Here is a 17,941-nt window from a genome sequence, read left to right as displayed (position 1 = left end):
ACTGTTGTGCAACCATCATCAAAGAGGAGATTTCTAGCTTTTATTTTCACAAATGAAGGGGCTCACACAAGTATTCACCATTAAATTTGGGGAAGGTTTTGGGTGGAATAAAAAAGGGCAAAATGTTTCTCTCACTGACAGAGCTTACCCAGCCTTGAAGAACAGGAAATCAGTTAAGTGAAAATACACTTAGTGCCTTCTACAGAGGGTGTCTGATGGGATGTAAAAAACAAACCTCACCAGTCGATAGTATGAGCACACCAGCTCCACTCCACTGCCGCCTGCCCTCCACTGCCCTGCCTCTGGACCTGGAGGCACCTCTCAGGACTCTGACAGCCCCTGAAGATACCCTACAGCGCTCGCCAAGGCCAAACATCGGTCAGTGCTGTGGACCCCTGGGGCCTGGCCCAGAAAGACATGCAGAAATAAACAAAAACCGCCAACAACCAAAAACACCTTTTTCAATTCAAGTGGGCAGAACTGCACTAATTTCCCCCAGCCACTGCAAAAGTTAAGAAACATTCTCCAAAGATGTGTGACACCTCCTCAACCAGTCCTCTTACCAAGAAGGCTCTGTGCTTCCTGGACGGAGCCAGAGGCTTGAAAGGCTGAGGTCTCTGCTGGGAAGACAAACTGGACATGGGTCAGACGTCTGACCTGTGTACACAGCTAGCAAGGATGCGGGCAGCCCCCACCCCCTGCCCCCATCAGTCATACCTGCTGCTTCAGCTGCTGTACCAGCCGATCCTTCTCCCGTTTCAGGGCGGCCACTTCCTCCTGCGTCTTCTTCTTCGAGGATGACAGTTCCAGGAGAGCTATGTTGGCATCTTTTTCACTGATGGCGGCCAGAAGGGCTTCCTGCCTGCATGAGAAAGCACACGCCCAGACTTCAGCCCTCACAGCCATCCTCTCAGGTTACTACCACCATTACCCCATTTATGGGAGTTGAAGCTAGGTCTCAGAGTACACAGCGGCCCAAATTCACAGCTGAACTTGGGGTCCAGGCAGGAATCCCATTCAGGTCCTCTCGACTCTAAATGTTTTTATCAGGTTGTTACACTGACATCTGAATAGAGAGTTCTTTAGATCCAGTTGTAGTTAAACTTGGAAAAGTAAACAAAGTTAATGACTTCTTTTTTTTAAGGTAAGAACTATCCTGTCATTTACACGTTTTACTGATTTGACTCATCCTTTTGGTAAGTATTCTGTGGCTTCCAGAGAAACCAGGTACCACTGAAACTGAACACATTTTTATGTACAGAATGTATAACAAACGGCAAAGATTAGTAAATAGGATTTAGGAAACCAGCCAGTGGTTCCTGTGGCATCTATGGATCTCTTTATCTCATCAACACAAAGAAGTTTCCAGTCAGGGCTGTATTTTTCATACTGTTCATGGGATTCTCAAGGCGAGAACATTGAAGTGGTTTGCCATTTCCCAATTTCAACACTGGGAAATGAGTATATCAAGGCTGTATACTGTTACCCTGTTTATTGAACTTCTGTGCAAAGTACATCATGTGAAATGCTGGACTGGATGAATCAAAAGCTGGAATCAAGACTGCTGGGAAAAATACCAATAACCTCTGATATGCAGATGATACAACCCTTATGAAAGAAAGCAAAGAGGAACTGAAGAGTCTCTTGATGAAGGTGAAAGAGGAGAGTGAAAAAGCTGGCTTAAAAACTCAATATTCAAAAACTGAAGATCAAAGCATCTGGTCCCATCACTTCATGGCATATAGATGGGGAAACAATAGAAACAGTAACAGATTTTATGTTCTTGGGCTCCAAAAATCACTGTAGATGGTGACTGCAGCCATGAAATTAAAAAGATGCTTGCTCCTTGGAAGGAAAGCTATGACAAATCTAGACAGCATATTAAAGAGCAAAGACATCACTTTGCCGACAGAAATCTGTCTAGTCAAAACTATAGTTTTTATAGTAGTCAAGTATGGATGTGAGAGTTGGACCATAAGGAAGGCTAAGTGCCAAAGAATTGATGCTTTTGTGCTGTGGTGCTGGAGAAGACCCTTGGGAGTCCCTTGGACAGCAAGATCAAACCAGTCAATCCTAAAGGAAATCAACCCTGAACATTCACTGGAAGGACTGATGCTGAAGCGCCAATACTTTGGTTACTTGATGCAAAGAGCCAATTCACTGAAAAAGACCATATGCTGAGAAAGATTGAGGGCAGAAGAGGATATGACAGAGGATGACACGGTTGGATGGCATCATCGACTCAATGGACATGAGTTTGGGCAAATTCTGGGAGATAGTGAAGGACAGGGAAGCCTGGTATGCTGCAGTCCATGGGGTCGCAAAAAGTCAGATATGACTTAATGATTGAACAACAATTGGGCTTTATTTGGCAATGATCTGCACACTCTGAAACAACGATTTAAACTCTACTGATTCCATGTGGTTTAGCTAACAACTATTTTTGGTTCATTTCCAGAAGGAAAAGAAGGTGGGATTTTAGGGTGGGGGTGGGATGTTGAACTTAGAAATTTACAAAATAATCAGAAGGAAGCTGGTGAACAATTAGTCTCATAGTCCAAATGCATTCCTCTGGAGCTCATTTTTTATGGAACAAGTCATCTGGAAGAAGACAGCTTTGATTTACAAGATCTATATAAGTGGCCTGAGCTTTTGACCCGAGGAAGTGCTGAATCTGAGAAGGCACTGCCCAAGTTTAACCTTGCTTCTGTCTCTTGTTAAGATAATTAGGCTTCAATAGCAGTCATATGGAAGAGTTTTAGTTTAGCCACAAACTGGAAGGCTCTCTTTTGAATGTTCTGACAAGGATATTCTGTATGTGGTTGGGGAAGTCTGGGGAACTCTGAACAAGCGGTGCTAACAAATGGAAGATGTAGGTCAGTTTACATCACGGAAATGAAGATTTGTTTAATGAGTCTTTGCTGTTGGAAGGGAAGATTCACTGACTCCAGGATAACTTTCCACTGTCCCCACTTTCTGTGACTCTAAGAAATGGCAGATGGCTTATCCCATGAAGCTCTAGTCAACACCAAAGGGATAACGACAGTCTAAATATATCCACTGACCACTTGAAAAAAATATGTTAAGTGGTGAAATGAGCTTAAAGGTGAAGGAGTTCAAGATGGTCTCGCTCTGAGGTTTCCTGCTGATTGCTGTCATCTGTTCCCTTTCGGGGAGCGTGGAGACCGACAAGCTGGAATGAGAAATGCACTTTTTCAAGAAGGGGGCTGCGTTTCTGTGCATCCAAGTCAGAATCACACATTTAGCAACAGGCAAGTAACAGAAGATGAGTGAAAGAGAAATTATTCTGTCCAGTTAGACCAAGTCATGAGAACACTTGCTGAATGCCAGACAAAAGGCCACAGGATCTGAGTTCCATTCTGTGCTTAAGGAAAGCAGCACAATATGAAATACTAATAAGCAGCCTATGTTGCTGAAGCATCTTGACTCTTATAAATGATATGCTTGGCCAGCTAATGTGGTAGAGTTAATCTCTGGGGTAAAATGTCTCATTCTCCTAATGCAATATAACAGATGACAACCCAGATTCTAAATTTTAAAATAAAGGATGTGGCATTGGCGTCTGGGCTATTGGAATGGTGCCTCCCTAATAAGGTACATGTTTTGTAGACGTTTTCCTTTTTCTATACGACTCAAATAGAAATTTTATGTCATTGATGCTATTTACTTTTTACTGAGTGCTGATTATATAGCTCATTGATAATATGCTATCAACTGCACAGAATCAAATTTTCTCTCCCAATACCCAACGCTCTCACCCTCTAAAAATTCCCTAGCAGATTAATAGACCACTGTCCTTTCCATTTTAAAAGTACACTCTTGATACTAATTTCTCACATGTGTATGTGCCTGAAAAGGGCAATTCATGGTCAAGTGAATAAAAGGTTTTGATCACATACTGCACATATGATGATGTTAACTTTGTCATGTCAGTATCTTTTGTGGGTTTATTAGTTTTGGGGTTCTTCTCTTGCTTTTGGAAGAGGACAGAGATAGTATCAGTCTATCTAAATTTTGGTAAATTTGCAATGGACACCACAGGGGAGAACAGCTTCTTGAAAATAATTTAGGGGATGGGCACAAAAAGTAAAGCTGATCAACAGTAATTCATCTAACTTTTGGGGAATAAGAAAAAGTCTTGTTCCCTCAGTACAACTGATAGTAAAGACAATATCAGTAGGTAAACTTACATAGCTAAGCTTTACAGGGAGCATTCACGTGTCTAAATTAAAATTTTAAGAATACCCTGCATTTCAGAGGAATGGAATTAAGACTGAAAAAAAAAAAGACAAACAGCAAAAAATTTTATTTTAGAAGTAGCCATCTATTCTTAATATAATTGCTTCTTTGGAAAACAAGCTACTTTCTGACAACAAAGTCACTTCCATTCATTGGAGAAAAATGCAAAGGTACAGAAAAGTATGAAGACGAAAAAAATAACTGAAACGGTTCCTTTCTAATCAGAGTCAATGACTTGTGATCTGAAAGTCAGCTATTCTACTCCTACTAAGGTTTATCTCAGAGAAAATGAGCCTTGGTGGGGACGGATAATTGGCCTCAGCAGCTTTGCTAACCAAAGGCTCTCTATAGGAAAGAGCACTTGCTGGTGCTACAGAAAAGAGACACCTTCCAACTGCAGCCCTGTAAGCTTCAGGAGTAACACACAAAACAGAAAAGGGAACATACACAGGCCACAAGCCCAGAGAAAGGAGAGAGGAACCAAAGCGCTCTTCCACCCCAATGACGCCCCTTGTTCTGTTAGTGGCTCTTCCTCAGTTAAAAAACCAAAACTGAAAAATGTGCACATGAAACCCTTCAAGGTGATTAGTGACCCCCCACTGCACGACCAACAGGCCACCTGACCTGCATAATGAGGAGGCAGTAACAGAAATCCAACTTTAAGTCATTAGTCTGGTCACCCCATCCCTGGGGCTTTAACTACCCGAACAGTCGAACCTGTCCTTTGACCTGTGAACGCTAACAGAATCAAGATGTCTCAACAAGTTCAGCTGTGGCAACTCAGCTTCAAGAAATGGTAAGACCACCTCCTCTGTCCCCTCTCTCTTCTAGCAGATGTCAGAAGCAAAAGGCAAAAATCCACACAAGTGAGGCTCAAAATCCTCTGGCGATTCCTGAACCTTTGAGGATGACCCATGAGCCCTCTCTCACTAGTGAATGAGAGAAATAACCAATAATGACAGTGACTAGTAATTTAAGAGTCCCAGATAAGCCTGTGGGTATAACATAAATGCAAGACAGAAACGGAGTAAGAGTGAAGGCACATTAGAAGGGTTTATTTTTGCCTCTTCCAACTGGGTATTTCAAATGGCCTGATTACATCATCATGTTTCATAAATTCCGTAATCCAGAAAACTCCTGGAGAGCGAGCAGATGAACCAACGACGAGATTGCTGGCTCTGGATGGATCACTGTCAAAGATGTGCAGGCAGAGCCTAATCTATTCCAATGCTAAGATAAATCTGAAGTTCTGGTTCTCTCACAAAGGCCCCCTTTACTCAAATTTAACCAATTAACTATCCAGAGTGAAATCCCTTGCTCTTCATGTCACTTGGCTAGCAGGTCCCTCCAGCCTCCGTTGATGGAGGTCTCGGGGAGCACGGGGGAGACACCACCTGCAACAGCGCAGTGAGTCTGGCTGTCGGTGGGCCCGTGAGGGCGAGCCTGGCTGGAGTGCCTGATCTTCCAAACTCTGGTTCCCGAGCGTCTTTTGCCCTCTCCAGCCGCCTTTACTAAGATACCAAGAACTACCTTTAATGTAAATGTCAACACCAAGTCACGTTTTCCAGCCATCATAACGAATTTTTCACTCAATGTTAACTGAATCATCACACTCTGAGGCCTACAGACTGCCAACACTGAAACAATCTGACTTCCTCTTTGTTCCCCAGAACAAGTGTGGTTGGATCCTCCTTTTGAATCATTTTTAATGAGCCCACTGCTGTGTACCTGGCATGCTCACTACTGTGGTCCCACCTGCCTTTTATCACCAGCCTGCGAGATTCTTAAAATGCCTGCTTTGACTTCACTCCCTTCTCACTGTCCCACCTCATCAGGTTTTTTAACTCCACATCAAACACCTGGGCCTAATACTGGACCAGTGAAGATTTTCAACCCACTTTTTCATGAGTGTTCTCCAAGGACCGTGTGTTTCCACGTGGGGTCATGCTCCACCTGACAGGCCTGGGCTGTCTCCTGGGCTGCTGATTTCTCTCTGTCCTGCACACCCCTCCAGGGCATTCACGGTCCATGTGAGTCCATGTACAGGGTCTTTAAAGTTTCCTTTCAATGTTTCTACGCGTTTATTGGTCTCTGCATTTATTCAGCTTGCTAATCTTTTGTACTTCTTTCTTTTTTTTAAGATTAAGTGTCCTTTTAGGGCCTCCCTGGTGGTTCAGTGGGTAAAGCGTCTGCCTGCAATGTGGGAGACCCAGGTTCGATCCCCAGGTCGGGAAGATCCCCTGGAGAAGGGAATGGCAACCCACTCTAGTACTCTTATCTGGAAAATTCCATGGACGGGGGAGCCCGGTGGGCTACAGTCCATGGAATTGCAAAGAATTGCACACAACTGAGCAACTTCACTTCTTTTAACTGTGAGATTTCAGTACAATGAATGAGATGAAACAAAAATGTAAGTGCCAATAAATCATATGGGCTGTTAAGTACTGAAGTAGGTAACACCCCAGACAGAGAAAACTGCCTTGGGCTGAAGAAATGGGAATTGAGTGGGCCTATTTTGGCAGAGATAATAATAAAGACAGAGAAAGTGACATCGATAGAAGCAGACTGGATGAGTGGGTTTCCACGAGGAAAGACAGACTGACTAGGATGCTGAAAAGGGAGCTTTGAACTGGAGCACAGATGGTCTGGGATGGCAGGAAGGAGTAAACACAGGCTGTGAAATTCTTGAGGATTCTAACCAGAACCCGGCAGACAGAGGGTACTCAAAATGCTGAAGAAGAAATGGTCTGATTTTGAATATAATACAGAAGCATCAAGAGTTCCAGACAAGTACAGTAAGGTCTAGAGAGACAGACTCAGAGGCAAGGAGAGAGGAGATGCTTCTGGAAGCAGAAGGGTCAGAAGGCTGTTGCTAGAGAAGCACCAACTCTCACATTACAGATGTGCAGAACTCTCACATTACAAACATGGTTTAAAGGACAAGGAACAGAATACTGGCTGACTCTGGATTCCTGAGCCAACAGGAGGGCTGCGATGAATCACTACACTATTCAAATATGGGACATAGAATCAGTACTGCATTTCTGCTTTGCCGCTGGAAAGAAACTTGCAAACATCACTGAACAGAGACTGTCTTAGGACATTTGGGTCCTGCAGCACATGCCGGGGTCCTGGCTCCTGCGACCTGCTCCTGGCTAGTGGCCAGGCCTCTGCACACACAGCTGTGCTGCCTGTCCCAGGTCACCACCTCCTGAAACAAGGGGAAGAGACTGATCTCTGCTGAGAGACACACTGGTGAGAGAAGGGGGGAGAGACGTTATTCTAGTATAGATGGACTTCAGAATTTCAGAAGTCTCTGAGAAGAATCACAATTAACACAAAGGCAGCAACTGCTGGTAGGTGGAGCTCAGTAAGATCGCCTGGAGGAGGGCTTGGCAACACACTCCAGTGTTCTTGCCTGGAGAATCCCCATGGACAGAGGAGCCTGGCGATCTACAGTCCATGGGGTAGCAAGGAGTTGGACATGACTGAGCGACTAAACACAGCACACAGAGCTCAGTAAAGGAGGCTAATTGACCAATATTCTGTGCAGGAAAGCTGAATTCAGTTTTTCTTCTCAATTGTTTTTTTTTTCTGAAAAATAAACATTTTGATATATCCAACCGATCACACATTGTGACAATTTTGGAAAACTCGACTTTTACTGTGATACTGATACTTCGGTTATAGAGCTTTCTGCCTGCTTCTGAAAAGGGCAAAAACTTGATGACTGTATCTCCAATTTGTGTGTGTGTGTAGGGGGCACAAAACCCAGAAACCTGTACCTTTACCATTTGTTTAAATATAAAAACTGTAATCTAATGCACAAAGAGGTAGAAAGCAGATCAGTAAGCACCTGGGACTGCAGGTCAGAGCTGCCGAATACCTGGAAAGGGACACGAGGACCTTTGGAAGTGGAGTCCAGCTCGACTATGGTGGCAACTACACAGTGTACATGTCAAAACTCGCCACACTGTACACAGGGGCACCATAAATACGGCATAAACTACATTCCACGATTAAGCCGTCCTGCTCCAAAATAAATGTCCTTGATTCCAGCTCTCCTGAGACCACTGAAAGTTTAGTATTACCAGTATCTAAAGATGATCCTTTTTATCCTGTATTTCCTTAAAATATAGCAAACATTATCCAGTTGCTTCCTTCATAAAATATACCTGTACTTAAACTTCAAGTGAAAGATAAGTTCTTCAAAGAATTCATTTTAGGAAGTTATTAATACATAAAAACATTTATTCAATAATGCTGCCAAATTTTTCTTTAAAACTGGCTGCAAAGTCTATTACATTATTCAAGTATTTGGAATTATGGCAAATGTTCTTTTTATTAAAATGAATTTAAGTTCTGACATCAAACCTGGGCACTGAAGTTAGACAATAAATCAAGATGGTATGTTTTTAGGACCACAGTGAGGTCTAAGAATATGTTTATTTTCAGAGGCACCTTGTAAACTGGCTCTGGAAGCAACTCTCGAGAAAAGAATTACAAATATATTTTTAGCAACGACGGCACCAAGGGAATAAGTGTGAAACTGTCCAGACGACTGTTCTGCGGCTCAGCTGGATCCTCTGTTCCAACATTCTTTTTTTTTTTTTTTAAGCTTCTTTATTTATTTTTGGCCGTGCTGGGTCTTCATTCCTGCACGTGGGCTTTTCTCTAGCTGCAGACAGCGGGGACTGCCCTCTCGTTTCAGTGTGCGGGCTCCTCTTGCTGTGGAGCATGGGCTCCAGGGAACATGGGCTTCAGCAGCTGCGGCTCCCGGGCTCTACAGCACAGGCTCAGTAACTGTGCAGCATGGGCTTAGGAGAACCAAAGATCCCTGACCAGGGATCAAACTCACGTCCCCTACATTGGCAGGTGGATTCTTAACAGCCAGACCACCAGGAAAGCTCCCAACATTCTTTAAAAAAACAAAAAAATTCTCACCACTTCTTCACTACAGATCAGGATAAATCAATCTCCTCTAAACAATACTGTACCTAGAGATTCCCTTCTCTGGGTAGGACATCCAGATTCTTGTTTCTGATATTCTAAGTTTCCTTACTTTTGAATTTTACTTAAAGGAGCTTGTTCCTCGTGTGTAGTTCAGCATGTCCGCACCCCACCCCCCAACCCCGCCCATGGCTGCTGGGGTGTCATGCTGCTGTGAGCCACCGTGGATGGTGTGGATGAAGATAAAACTGTAGGAACAGCAGGGCAATGAGAGGATGATTCTGAACCCCTAACAACTTTACAGAATTACTATCCCAGTCTGGACTCTCACATGGAAATGAGACAAAATTCTGTATGTAGTTTACTCCATTAATTCTGTTGAAGGAGATGAGCATATGTCCTAACTACTTTAATTAAATGTTTCAAATCCACTTTGCGTTTTGTATATACGAGGGATAATCTATGAAAACCTGCAAATAGTACAACAGACAATATAACTGGAATCTAAAAATTAGAAAAGAAATTAACAGACAAGAATTAGCCTCAGAATACAGCCCTAAAAAGAAAAAAAAGGCTAGAGGAGAAGGGAATACCTTGTTAAGATAAAACATCTGCTCATTTAATAGGTCTTTTTGCTTACTGATTAGGATGCAACCCCATGGACTATATATAGCCCACCAGGCTTCTCTGTCCATGGGATTCTCCAAGCAAGAATACTGGAGTGGGTTCTCCAAAGGGAGCTTTCCAACCCAGAGATTGAACCCTTGTCTCCGGCAGTGCAGGTGGATTCTTTACTGTCTGAGCCACCAGGGTAGCCCCTTTTGATTCATTAAGCTGGGAATTTATGGTGAAACATGACACCATGAAGGAAGATAGTACATTCAGGTGAGAGTCTCAGGCTTGGTTCTCGACAGATTTTGCTTGTTAGTGAGCTTTCTCTCCGGTTCAGTGTAGACATGATTCCTGAACTCTACCTAATGTTCGCCTGTTTCCAGAGAGAACGCATAAAAATGAAGAGTGTGTTTTACCTGATCTAAAATGAACTGTTGTTCATACTACAACTATGGATGCTCATCTTAAAAGAAAAACAAGCCTCCACTGACTGACTTTCCTCTAAAGCTGCTGTGCCTTCCTTCTCCCCATCCTGGTCACGATTTTTCAGACTTCAATACTGTACCGGAGTCCTGATTTCAAGAGGGCAGAACTAAGACCTGTCAGCCCCCCACTCCTCCTCTGGAAAACCGTCCCAGAACAGCAGGACAACAAAATGCAGAGACAAACCCTCCCTTTGATGATACAAGGTTTACGACACACACAAGTACAGCATATACAGAGAAGACAGACATGCAAATTCTCAGCACCTGAAAGTCAACCCAAAGCGCCTGCTGAGAAGGAAGCGGATTTACCTGTAGAACCCAAAAGACCTCAAAGATGCTCAAGTCCACAGCTGTGGAAAGGTGTATGAGCCAAAGAAGTATACTGGGCTTGCTTTACAAACAGCGGTTCTCAAGCATAACAGAAATGACTATGGACGGAAGGCTGTTCTCTGCTCCTGACCCGCGGGATCTGAATCTCAGGGGATGGCTTTCTATACTTTCGAGAATCTTTCAAGAAGGTACTTGAGACACACTACTTTACAGAAAGAACTGGCTTAAAAGACCAACAGTAGACCCACACTCTTGCCAAGACTGAGTTTTTAATATGTGTATTTGCTTTTCCAAATTCACTAAGTCCATCAAAACCTTCCAATTCCATTGTAAAAAAATCAACTATTTTAAAGTCTAAAATTCTGACAACACTGCAGATCCTCATAAAATGGACCATCGCTGGACTTGAAAATATCATGGACTCCTGTGGCGTGGCTCCGGCCAACAGACGGTGTGGAAGGCAAGCATCTTATAATGTATTTACAGGCAAATTTCCTCCTTGCCATTTCCATGGCAAGGGCCATCACAAGACAGGTGAACTTGAGGATCTTCTGCTTGCTAAATCTCTGCCTTTAAAAATAGCTGGCAAGCCCAGGGATTTTTTGTTGGGGATTTACTCAAATCCTACCTAAATCCCTAGTGAATTATGTCTTAAAGCCAATGATTTGTGTTGGAAATCTGGGGTTGGGGGGTAAAAACAGCTTAGCATGAGCCTCAAGAGATGAAGTTAAGTAGTGGGCTCACAGTAACATCTGGGGATGATGTGTACAAAAAGATTTATATGGCCTTTTCTTTCATTTTGTCTTTATTATTTCATAATAGTATGTCCTTTAGGCCTGCCTCATGTTTGATGGTATAATGCGAACAGAACATTCCAGAACACGAACCTCCCTTATAAAGATCCAGTCCCTTCAAAATAATGGTCTGCTGGTTATCGTCACATTCTTACTTTCAGCTGGATCATTTACTGTGTCTTCTTTTCTTAGGAAGTTTCTGCTTCCAAAGGAAAATAAAGTCCTCTTACACTGTGCCTCAGAACTCAAACACCAGAACCCTTCCGTTTATTTAGATGTCTGTTTTAAGAATCACTGAATGCTTTAAGCAATTAATCCCTGCACTTTGTCACTGTCCCCCTGTTTACTTAACCTTTTCCAGTTGGAGATGGATAACATGTCCATGCCAGCTGTCCACACGGTGCTACCGTGGGGCTGCCTGCCTTGCCTTTAGCTCACACGGCACTCCAATCTATCTGCTGGGACACTGGCTAGAAGAATGCCGGTGTACATGACACTCACTCTCCATCTCAGGCACAATGGAGAGCTAAGTGTGCCTCGATTTCATAAAGCATCAGACTATACACAGAACATCTCATGTCTGGATTTGTGGTACACTGTCTGAAAAAAAAAAAAAAAAGAGTAGGAAGAGTTCCAAAGAGTAAACATCCCAGATAGTCTTCAAGCTGCCTATGAAGCCTTGAGAGCTCTAGGGACACATCTGCGTGACTGCTGGGGTGTGGGGGCGGGGGACAGTGCTGGAGATGCTGGGGTTCTAGGGATGCTGAAGATCACCAAGGCGTTTGTTTGTTGACCAAAACAGATGAAGACAAATTCTGCAATTTGTTCCCTTCCTGTATTAATGATTCAACAATTCCATCACTCATCTGCTATCAATTGGTTGGTGAAAATCATAAGACCAACTCCTCTTCTACATGGGTTTGGAATGAAACATCTGGTGGGGAAATTCCATAGGAGAAGAGAAGGCAAGTGGCTTGCCTGCATTTCACAGATGAGTCGTTACTCCCATCAGCTAGAATCCCCTCTTCTCTGCATTCTCCCTCACGTTCCAGCTGCTTGTGAAGTGCCAGACGCAAATGAGGAAGTGGCTCCCTACACCCACCCTTCTGCTTTACACATACGTAAGGTGTATGTGGCATCGGAAAAGACTCTGATGCTGGGAGGGATTGGGGGCAGGAGGAAAAGGGGATGACAGAGGATGAGATGGCTGGATGGCATCACTGACTCGATGGATGTCAGTTTGAGTGAATTCCAGGAGTTGGTGATGGACAGGGAGGCCTGGCGTGCTGCGATTCATGGGGTCGCAAAGAGTCGGACACAACCGAGTGACTGAACTGAACTGAACTGATGTGGTGATGGAAGGCACTGAAGGAGGGGGAGACGTAGAATCTTCTGATCACTTTTTTAAAAATTTTGACATTTTCCTGCATTAGCAATGGTACTGTTTTTAATGTTGGAAATACATTTGAAACTAATAAAGCAATAGCTATCACTGTACTTCTCAAAGACACAGGAAAAGGGCAACTGGAAATATTCTTCCAAAAGAAGTTTTAGACTTTACTGTAAAGTGTAAGTGAAGTCTCTCAGTCATGTCCTGACTCTTTGTGGCCCTGTGGACTGTAGCCTACCAGGCTCCTCCGTCCATAGGATGTTCCAGGCGAGAGTACTGGAGTGGGGTGCCATTGCCTTCTCCAGGGGATCTTCCCGACCCAGGGATCGAACCCAAGTCTCCCGCATTGTAGTCAGACGCTTTACCATCTGAGCCACCATGGGAGCCCCCATGGAAACTAAAAAAGTTTTTAAACTTTGCTTATTTTAACAAAAGAAGTAAAGATTTTATTTTCTTAAAAAATTTTTTTTTGATGTGGACAATTTTTAGAGTCTTTATTGAATTTGTTACAATATTGCTTCCGGGTGCCTTTTTTTTTTTTTTTTAATGTTTTTACTTTTTTGGCTTTGAGTCATGTGGGATCTTAGCCCCCTGACCAGGGATCAAACCCATACCCCCTGCTTTGGAAGGCAAAGTCTTAACTACCAGATCTCCAGGGAAGTACCTAGAGTAGTAAAGATGCTAAAACTATAGAAGATGGTAGCAATGAGTGCTCATATTCTGACATGGCCCCTGGATCTCTTTCTCTTTTATTGAGTATTACCCATACAAATCCCAAGTGCAATTCTAACAGAACCTCTTTATCAGAGTTGGGGAATTAAATGAAGCTCATAAAGCTAGGTAGGACTTAAAGCTTACAGCAACACTGGCAATCACAAACTTAGATGCAAAGGAGGATGACTGATCATGGCTTAGCAGTCCAATGAAAAGTTTTCCAAGCAAAAATTTCTTGAAAAGCCTATGAGCAAATATTCAAGTCAGTTCTACTTTATAGAAGACAAAATATGAATAACAACTACATTTCAGAGCTGTTTTTTAGGTTTGTAAGCAACGAATCAAAGACGGCTGATCGACAGACTGAAACAGCACACGAAAAGCCCAGGGACACATTCCAAGAAGGACGCTGAACTTCACCAGGTCTGGAATGAACACCCCCGTCCAACAGGAAGAGATCTTCTGGACATGACATGAGCTGAGGCCGGCTCTGCCTCATTTCACTTTATGGATTTACGGCCCCTCCCCAGTTAAAGACTCACCCCAGGAACCACGTGTGGCTCATGTGTTTGTCATTCCTACTATGGCATGGCATGAATAAATCATGGGCCTGGGTCTGTGAAGCCAGCCTGTGATTCATGGAGCCGAAGCACGAGCCCCCAGGACTGTGTGCTTTATGACAGTAAACCCTGGAACAAGACACAATTTCCTGACTCAAAAAGCAGCCTTTAAATCAGGACACCTGGACAGCCCTGGAATCACTTAAAAAATGCACTAGGTCTCAACTCATCTTGGTTCCTCAGGGCTGGCCTGCACTTGCCCCAGGCCAGCTCCTTTTACCACTATTCAAAATCGATCCTTTCTGAGTGAATCACTGTGGTGAGAGAACTACAGAATAAACCAAAATGTCTCTCGACCTCCGATCTCCTTTGTCCTGTTTTCTCCTGACTTAATTATCCATTCAAAAAAACAGTATTCCCCAAGTCAAACGTGGCTTCCCAGGTGACGCAGTGGTAAAAATCCACCTGTCAATACGGGAGATACACGAGACAGGGGTTTGATCCCTGGGTCAGGAAGATCCTCTGGAGGGGTCAGCAACCCACCCCAGAATTCCTGCCTGGAAAATCCCACGGACACAGGAGCCTGGTGGGGTACAGTCCATGGGGTTGCAAAGAGCTGAGCACAACAGCACACACGCACTTCGAGTCAAATTTCTCTCAAGCCTTCTCTCAGCTTTTAAAACTCAAACCGCAAAGGCCACTGTTTGCTGCTTAAGATAAAAAAAGCAAGGGACTGTGAGCCTGGCTTCCATCTAGGTAAGGCAATGAGCTGGAGTGACGTTGGGGATGAACCTGCCAAGGCGTCACTTGCTTGGAGACCTGCTCTGCCAGCAGCGTGACCCATGCAGACAGTACAGACACTTCAAACCGAGAGTGGGCACAGAACCAGCCTCTTGTCTAGGAAACAGGAGATAATAACCAGTTGGAACGGTTATGTGTTGGTGGAAAGGGGCTTTTGACATTAAGCTCTAAGAATAATCACCAAGCTAGCTTTGTTGTTCTGAACTCTTTGCAAACAACGCTTAAAGCCACTAAGGCAACGACTCTTCTCAACAATCATGTGGGGCAGCCACTGTGGCCAGAGCTCGCTGAAGCCACAAGCATGCCTCAGAGGACTGCAGCCCAGGGCACACTTGAGCGGCACCTTCATGAGAGGACCTGGACCAGAAGCTCATGATCGAGAGGTTCCCGAAGACGTGACCATCAGAAACAGAGATGATAACTATTTTAAGCCACTACATTTGGGATAATTTGTTGACGAATACAGAGGATAAAGGCCAAATTCCATAGGATGGTACAGAATGCCCTTCATGAGCCTGAACACTGCCTGTCTTCCTCCCATGATCCATTATAATTTACGCGCCAACATTACTGAAGCACTTGTAATTCTCCATGTCTTGTCAGCAGCTTTTCATAACCCTTTCCTGATATCATAGCTGCCAAGAAGTCACCCTGATCATCAACTCCCATCTCCCAAGGGTCTCATATAACTTGAGCACGGCTGCAACTCTGTGCTACCTTCACCCCCGGCAACACCCAGGGCCAGCTGCACAGCCCAACTGGAGCTGGAGTCGGCATGTGAACCAAGCACACAGAAGCTTTGTGTACGTGCTCCAGTTTTGAACTTGATCATTCTTCTATGTATTTGTTTATATCTCTCTCCTTAGCACCTAAAATAGGTATTCAGTAAACACTTGAATGAACAGACTTGTGTTAAAATTTCAATATAACCATAGTACACAAACACTTAAAATATACAGCTGTAAAGAACAAGAACTGTGTAGAACTAGCAATGTTAGCAATTAAAAACTTTCATCTCCTATTTTAAATTCTAACTCCAGACACAAACTTTTCATCCACAGAAAAAAGAACAGATTGTAGAGATGCAGTCAGTGTATACTAGGCAATTCACTTCCCAAACAGAAAAGGATTTTGTGGTCAATGGAAAACAATATGTAAACTTTAGGTCTCTTTTCACGTTGTGAAGCACATGTGTTTTGCTGTGCTCAGTCATGTCCGACTCTGTGTGACCCCACGGACTGTAGCCCACCAGGTTCCTCTATGGGATTCTCCAGGCAGGAATACTGGAGTGGGTTGCCACGCTCTCGTCCAGGGGATCTTCCCAACCCAGGGATTATACCGCACATTGCAGGCGGATTCTTTACCATCTGAGGCACTAGGGAAGCCCTGTGAAGCACATGGAAAGTGGTAACATTTGCAGAGAAAACTGTGGCGAAGGCTGAGGCTGCTTGTGGCCCAGCACTGAAGCCTGTCTGGGATACGGCAGCGAGCTGGGGCTACATGGTGAATGTACTCAGTCTTCTCTGAGATCACTTTTGTAATTAAACATGGCAAATCTGCCTAAAAGTGGCAGATTTCAGAATCTCCCTCCAACCCCTGCCAATACCTGGAAGAAATAAGCAAAACACTGCAAAAGCCTGCAGAACATTCACCTGTGGGAACCAAGCAACACTAAGGTCACACCTTGGAGGAAAAAAGATTGAAAGGGTACATTAACAGTTTAAGAGAAGAAAGTCAGGAGGAACACATCTCTAGAAACCTCGGTAGAGGCGAGAGAAACTACCAGGATATGCTATTTTCTAGGGAACACTAACGTGAGTGTGTGCTCAGCTGTGTCGACTCTTAACGACCCCATGGACTGCAGCCCACTGGGCACCTCTGTCCATGGGACTTCCCAGACAAGAATACCGGGGAGGGTTGCCATGGCATCCTCCAGGGCATCTTTTTGACCCAGGGATCAAACCCATCTTTTCTGAGTCTTAGCAGGAGGATTCTTTACCACTGGGCAGCCTGGGACACACAGGGAACACTAAAGTATTTAGCAAATGATCTAAACCCTACTTGCTTTTACCAGGATGAACGTACGCCATTTATCAAAATTCCAGAAGAAAAAAAACAAGCCCAGGTCTTCTGACAGACTCTGCACTGCCCCGGTCGAGGCACTGTCCCCTCTCCACACACCCTAAGACCCAGAAGAGCAGCAGTCATCCACTCCATATCAGGAGCATCAGACCTGGGAATTTCATAATTATCTAGATCTTCAAGTACAATGGCAGGATAAATATTATCAAGTGTGTAAAAACAAAAAAAAAATGAAAAAGAAAAATTCAATATCTATAAGTCTTAGCTGAAAAAGCCAATTAAAGATAAACATTTAATAAACAAAACAAGACAAAAAAATCAAAGAATGCAGGAAAGTAAAGAGAAAATTCAGGAAAGGGCAGGTGTTAAAGCACAGAATTTAGATGCAAAACCAACACTGAGTATAGCTGGAAATTATAGCCATAAATGAAATATAAATATTATAAACCTTCGTGAAGCTGAAATTAAAATATAACTTTAAAAACTGGTGAGAAATGGTAACTTCCTCATTTCTGAGAGCATGATTGCATGGTGCTGAAAAACATGAGTAAATCTCTTAGTTTTTTCTTATCCTTGGGAAGATGTCTCAGGAATTCTTCTGGAAAGAAACGGTTGAAACTCCATTTGTTCATTCTATCACAAGTAAGATTAAACTCAATTTTTATCCAAAATGGCATGTTCCTATGAACCCATTAATTTCTCCCCTCTTTTTCTGTCTGTATATATGTTTAGGATGGACTAGTTTGAAATCTCTCTGCTGTTAAGGAACTCTCAAGAGTCTTCTCCAATCCAGCACTCCAATTCGAAGCATCAATTCTTTGGTGCTCAGCCTTCTTTATGGTCCAAGTCTCACATCCATACATGACTAATGGAAAACCATTTTAGCTTTGACTAGATGGATCTTTGTCGACAAAGTGATGTCTCTGCTTTTTAATATGTTGTCTAGGTTTGTCACAGCTTTCC

General features: G+C 43.5%; 1 protein-coding gene across 13 annotated transcripts in view; it reads right to left on the bottom strand.

Moving 5' to 3' along the window:
* Window positions 1–17,941, bottom strand: part of ERC1 (ELKS/RAB6-interacting/CAST family member 1) — a 271,289-nt gene that overhangs the window by 64,290 nt on the left and 189,058 nt on the right. For all 13 annotated transcript variants that reach the window (XM_018048685.1, XM_018048680.1, XM_018048683.1 and 10 more), the window contains one exon: window positions 718–862. In XM_018048685.1, coding sequence (XP_017904174.1) covers window positions 718–862 — 145 coding nt within the window. The remainder of the gene's footprint in view (window positions 1–717; window positions 863–17,941) is intronic.

Source organism: Capra hircus, chromosome 5, assembly GCF_001704415.2.
Source record: "Capra hircus breed San Clemente chromosome 5, ASM170441v1, whole genome shotgun sequence".
NCBI classification, from domain to species: domain Eukaryota; kingdom Metazoa; phylum Chordata; class Mammalia; order Artiodactyla; family Bovidae; genus Capra; species Capra hircus.
Note: the sequence above shows the minus strand (reverse complement) of the source record. Positions and strands in the feature narration are given on the sequence as shown.